The following is a 6,302-nucleotide window of genomic DNA, read 5'->3' as shown; positions in this document are numbered from 1 at the left end:
CCCTTTTTTGGAGCCGGAGCAACCTGCTCCCATTCGCACGCCCACCAGACCCCGCACTTGCGCTCAGGCCCGTGCGGCAAGAGAGGCAGGGGCCGCTGCTGCAGCCCCCGATGATCCTGCTGATGACCAAGATTCCCCCGCTGAGGTCCCCGATGACGGAGCCCAGGAATCAGATGATTCCGACGTTCCCGATACCCCCCAGATCCCGGTCCGACAGCAACTCCGCCAGTATAGGGCCCTTGATCGCAAAAACCTTAAAGAATTGTTTCAGGCTGTCAGTTCCTATGGCCCCCAAGCCCCTTACACCCTCTCTTGTTTGGAGTCCATTGGCGGCGGTGGCGCTGTCTCTCCCACCGAGTGGCGCGACATTGTTCGCACTGCGCTCAGGGGAGACCTCTTTGTCTCTTGGGAGGCTGATTTCCTTTCTCGCTGTAAGGCCCTGGCAGGCAAGGACTCTAACCTCTATGCTCGCATCGCTGGCCTTCCCCCTTTTCATACCATCCAAGAACAACATACGCTTTCCAGGTCACAATTAGCCAACACGGCTCTCGCAGCCCTACGCGCCTGGAAGTCTCTTCCCAGGGCGGGCGCCCCGGCAGCACCTCTCTCAAAGATCATCCAGGGCCCCGAGGAGTCTTTTAGTTCCTTTATCTCCCATCTCTCGGAGGCGGCTGAGCATGCCCTCGGTGACGCCGCCACTGTGGCGGACAGCGCCCTCATTAGACAATTAGCCTTTGAAAATGCTAATGAGACCTGCAGAGCTATTCTAAAAAACAACTCCAAAGCCAAAACTCTGCACAACATGATTAATCTCTGCCGAGAGGCGGATCCTTTTATGCACAAGATCACTAAGGCCCTTGTCGCCTTCCAAGGCCAAAACAGGGGTAAAACATGCTTTCTGTGGCGGACAGCGCCCTCATTAGACAATTAGCCTTTGAAAATGCTAATGAGACCTGCAGAGCTATTCTAAAAAACAACTCCAAAGCCAAAACTCTGCACAACATGATTAATCTCTGCCGAGAGGCGGATCCTTTTATGCACAAGATCACTAAGGCCCTTGTCACCTTCCAAGGCCAAAACAGGGGTAAAACATGCTTTCAAAACGCGAATGCCCTTCTCTTTGTCCTCACTGCCGCCGTGGCCGCCACTGGGCGGCACAATGCCTCTCTGCCACAGATATCTCGGGCAGCCCACTTACCCCGGTCCAGGGAAACGGCCCGCGGGGTCAGCCCCGGACCCCTATCACTTTCCAGCCGGCCTCGGGGAACAGCCAGCTTACCCAACATCCACTTCCTCAGCAACCTTCTCAATCTACGGCGCTCTCACGGGTCCAACCCAGCCAGCACCCGTGCACCCCTCCGTTGGTTCCGTGCGAGCTACTGCCCCCTCAGCAGCCTCCCTTGTCCGGGCCACCCCAGGCAGCGCAGGATTGGACCTCAGTTCCTCCTCCTATGCAGTATTAACCCCTGAAATGGGAATGCAAGCCCTACCCACTGCCAATGGTATGGACCTGACCCTGTTTTAATACAGGGCCGAGGATATGTTTGTGTTTTCTCGCAGGAACATGATGGAGCTCGATGGCTACCAGAAAGGTTGATTTGTCATGTGGATACTCCTGCTGATGTCAGTTCCTGCAAGATGTGATGCCAATCCTCAAGGACATTGGACTTATATGCCAGATCCTCTCCTTGCACATCCTGTCTCATCTGATTCATGTGAAGTGCCAGTACTGGTGAATAATACAAATATACTTGGTCATTTATAAAGTAATGTTTCTATGTTATAAAGAAAATGAGACTGCTACATTGAGAAGTTTTTCTGGGACAAAAAGGACATTCATTAACCAACAACATCAAAGAGTTCATCTGCTGGTCTTAGCCTTTCTTCTGGACTTTGGTGGACAGTTTCACATTTTCTTCAAACCAACATTTGGAAACCTGCTACTGCATTGGGAGAAATATGTTTATGGTCAGAGGTCAAAGTTACTAGCCTTAGTTTCAATATTGTTGGCATAGGTGCCTCTAATATAATGTCTTGTGTTAACGCTCCTTATATGTTATTAGTAAAAAGTGTAGAGATTGTAAATGAAACTGATAATGAATATGACAACAGCTCTTTTAATTGTAAATTTACCAATTGTATATTCTCAGAGATGATGACTCCCTTTCATTCTGTGATAGTTTTGAGACAACCTCCTTTTGTAATGATGCCTGTGAAAACTTAATGAGTCCTGGTATGAAGATCAAAGTTTACAAATATTGGTAGAGGTAGAGAAAGCTATATGTCGAGCCTTTACAACCCATGGTATAACCCCTGCAGATGGCTGGTAGTCAAAGACGGGTAAGAGATTTGTGGAGAAATATCCAACCTAAGACAGAGCATGAGTATTGAACTTCTCATGGCTTGATGACGGGTAAGGGATTTCTCTGGACATTTCTCACCTAAGACAGGCACAGTCTTTCTGCTGAGCTGGGAAGCTCCCTGCTCTAAATATAATAAAAAAGGGGGAATTGTGGGAGCCCGCTGGCATTTGACATTGGAAAAGTAACTTCTACCATTGAGGCATTGACACAATCTATGACTCTATTTGGCTTTTCTGAGATGAGGGTCTCAGCTATGCAGATGAGATTGACCTGGAGCTCTCTGTGTAATCCAGGCTAAGCTCACTGTGTAATCCAGGCTGGGCATATGGGATTATCCAGGCTGGGCTTATGGGATTACGGGTGTTGACCTGGAGCTCACTGTAATCCAGACTAGTCTTATGGGATTACGGGCGTGCACCACCACGCCCGGCTCAAGGACTTTGTTAAATTTGACCTTTGATCTCCTCCCTAATATTGCTTGATGTTTCCTGTTGGCTTGCCTTTAAAAGGAGCTGTTTCTGTGTAATAAATCGGACCTCTTGTCTCCACACTATTGAGTGTGCTGTCCTTTCTCAATCCTCACTCCCCAACTCAGGTACGTTCGTGTTGTGACGGCTGGACCACCACAGGTATGTAAATGAATTAAATCCTCATGTATCAAAAATTAGGTAAACAACAAATATATGGAGATAATACTAAAGTACAAGCTAAAATAGAAGTCTGAGTGGAACTCAATAATAAGAAGGGTGTTTTGTTATTTAATATTTTGATCAGGTACATATGCCATTGTAGTAAATTTTTATGTGTGTGTGTGTGTGTGTGTGTGTTTGTGTGTGTATCTCACACATAGATATACACATATATTTTAGATGAATTTGAAAAAGACACAAGGATTTAAAGGTGAAATCACACCAAAATTTGGTTTGCTATGTTATACTGCATAATAATATAAAAGTTAAAAGATCTTTGAATACAGACTCTAGTTAGAAATGTCATCAAAACATTATTTCCCAACTTGTTTGTAAAAGTAGCTACCTGGAAAACATAATCTGAATATTGAATTTTTCAGTTTGTGTACCGAAGTCATATAACAGTCAGTTTCCACTGGTGTGAAAGTTAGTTCCCTGGTTTCCTGGTTGCTTCTGGAAGTTGCTATCACAATGTAAACTGCAATTATTTTTTTTCTCTGTTTCTAGTAAGAACATATGGAAACTATTTATTTCATCAGCTTTTTATACTACAGGGAAAGGATCACTTCATAGCCACACTGCTATTCAAAAGATGACAACTCTTTGTTAAAAATTTTAGCATCATTTTAAAATAACACTTTAAAAATATGTCATTCTCCCTGATCTGCAAAAAATGGAAGAGAATGGTGTGACTTTAAGCAAGTTTGAATTCTGATAATTAATATCTGCTCTTGTGACATAAAAAGGGGTTGAATTAAATTTTCAAAATTGCTTCTAATATCTTTTTTATGATTTCTCAATTTCTACCCAAATGAAATAACTTTCTTTTATTAGGAGTTATATCCTTGCACAATTGACCTTATAGATAAGAGTGGTCCTATGTATCTAGAAATGATATAGTCTATTAGCTTTGTCCTCTTTTGTTGTAATACAAATGTAACCTGATATCATGCTTCAAGTTGAAGCTTCTGCATCCTTCACGTAATCTAGTTAGGGACTCTAATCACAGACAGAGCATTAGCAGAAACCATATTGCTTCTCGGTTGAACTTTTAAGATCTACTCTTAAGGAAGACTGAGGAATATTTTCTGTTGGTGATGCAAAAAGAATAAAAAAGAAGAGGATAAGTGAAAGCAAAAATATTAAGTGCAAAAATTTGAAAAGCATAACTGTACTTATACTACTATTAGAGATCTCCATTACCCATAAATTTTTAACCACAGGGACATATTGGTATGAATTCATATCACCTAGAAGTATACAGGAAATACTTTTCTTTGAGACAAATTCTGTTCTTTTGCATCTAAATCATTATATTTTCTCCATAAATAACCTTTTCTTATTGCAACTTTGGAAACTTGATATTTTAAAAAAAATTGAAGCAGATTTTGTTACTATCCTAAAAGAAATATGAAGTAAGATCTTGCTAATGAGAATACTAGGATTTTAATGAATATCAAATCACCGAAGTAATTTGAGGAAACAATAAACAAAATAAACTTCTAAGCAAACCACTGATCACTAGATCTGATTCTCCTGCTATTAATTATATGGTTAACATTTAAAATCACAACTTCATTAAAAGAAGATTTTAAATATTATCAGAGCAGATAAATTAATTCCTCTTTTTGTAATTACCTTTCACACCTTCCTCAAGAAATATTTTTCCCTATAATTGGCCATAAGACTTCTAGCTTTCTTATACAGTCAAAACTAATGACTCAAATAATTTACCAAATTTAAAAGACTCAACTACCTTGATATTTCTCATGAGTATACATATCTGTAATATACTATTTTTATATGTATTTTTATATTTCTACTTAAATTTATAAGGACACAAAATGGAAATGATTTGGGGTGGAAGCCAGAGATACTTCAATTTGAATCTGGGCTCAATTTTTTATTATCAGTATTATTGTCATAAGGAAAAAAATGTAGCTGGAACATTGATCGGTTTAAATATTTAAGTACCCATGTTTTAAATTTTTAAAAACCACTCTGCACCCTTAGGGATGCAGGAGGAGAAGCCACATTTGTTAAATATAATACAACTACTGGGTGACCATAGTTCATTGTTACAACAAGAATAAGAAAGACAAACTAAACCAATCAGAACTTTTCCTGGAAGCTGCAGGAATAAATCTAATGTTGGCTCTCATTTCTCAAACTTTTTTTTTTTTTTACTGGTAAGGAGTCTTTTTTACCTTAGACATATAATTCTTAATTTCTTTGTGTCCTCTAGAGAAATGCACACACAAAAGTTCATAGTAAAAAAGTATGCATTTTGCTGTAGGCTTCTTATGAGAAAGATGATAAAAACCATTTACATCACAGAACTCACAACAAACAAGTTAAAAATATTGAAGAAATACATCAGATCTTCAAAGCCCTTCGTGCCATGGTAAGGTTTTATTTCTCTCTTGCCCTCTTTATGTTATGTCTATCTCATGCCCTATCCTCTAAATTGCTGTCTCTCTTATGTAAAACATTCAGATTTCCCTACTTTCTATTTCCAAAATGCAGATGCAAATTTAATTCCAAGAAACAAAGATATCAACATGTGCCTGGGCATACCTTAGAAAATAATGTGCTACTTTTCATCAGATGTAGTCTTTAAACTACTTCTACCACTCTCTAGTGAATTTTCCAAGCCAAATTTTAGAAAATAAAATATCCCTTTGCTTACATTGTTCACTAATTATGAAACATCCCTACATTAACAAGCCTGACTCGATGGCACCAGATGGAAGGGCTAAGACTGTTTCTTGCTTTTGTCCAAATGACACAGTGGGTACCCGAAAGTGAGTGTAGAAAAAGAACACTGAAGTATACTAGTAAAAATAGCAAAAGGACATAAGGACTGGCAATATTTCTCTTTTATCATTGTACCACACTGCTTTAAATCACAAGCACTGGACTCCAAATATCTGGTCAAGAAGGCTACATTTCATGTTGGTCTCTGCTACCGACCGTAGGGGAGCAAAGACTGGATTTCACGAGGAGAACAGGGATCTTCAGAAACTGAAGTATACTAGTAAAAATAGCAAAAGGACATAAGGACTGGCAATATTTCTCTTTTATCATTGTACCACACTGCTTTAAATCACAAGCACTGGACTCCAAATATCTGGTCAAGAAGGCTACATTTCATGTTGGTCTCTGCTACCGACCGTAGGGGAGCAAAGACTGGATTTCACGAGGAGAACAGGGATCTTCAGAAAGGTGGGAGCAGGTTCAGTGGTGTGAC

General features: G+C 40.4%; 1 protein-coding gene across 1 annotated transcript in view; it reads left to right on the top strand.

The window, feature by feature from the left end:
* The window catches only part of LOC104848488 (endogenous retrovirus group K member 5 Gag polyprotein-like), a 3,647-nt gene extending 2,177 nt beyond the window's left edge, over positions 1-1,470 (top strand). The window contains exons 2-3 of the mRNA XM_010604518.1: positions 14-740; positions 941-1,470. Of these exons, the coding sequence (XP_010602820.1) occupies positions 14-740; positions 941-1,470 (1,257 nt within the window). The remainder of the gene's footprint in view (positions 1-13; positions 741-940) is intronic.
* Positions 1,471-6,302: the final 4,832 nt, after the last annotated feature.

The sequence above is a fragment of the Fukomys damarensis genome, unplaced genomic scaffold, assembly GCF_012274545.1.
Source record: "Fukomys damarensis isolate Sample0158 unplaced genomic scaffold, DMR_v1.0_HiC HiC_scaffold_12, whole genome shotgun sequence".
NCBI classification, from domain to species: domain Eukaryota; kingdom Metazoa; phylum Chordata; class Mammalia; order Rodentia; family Bathyergidae; genus Fukomys; species Fukomys damarensis.
Note: the sequence above shows the minus strand (reverse complement) of the source record. Positions and strands in the feature narration are given on the sequence as shown.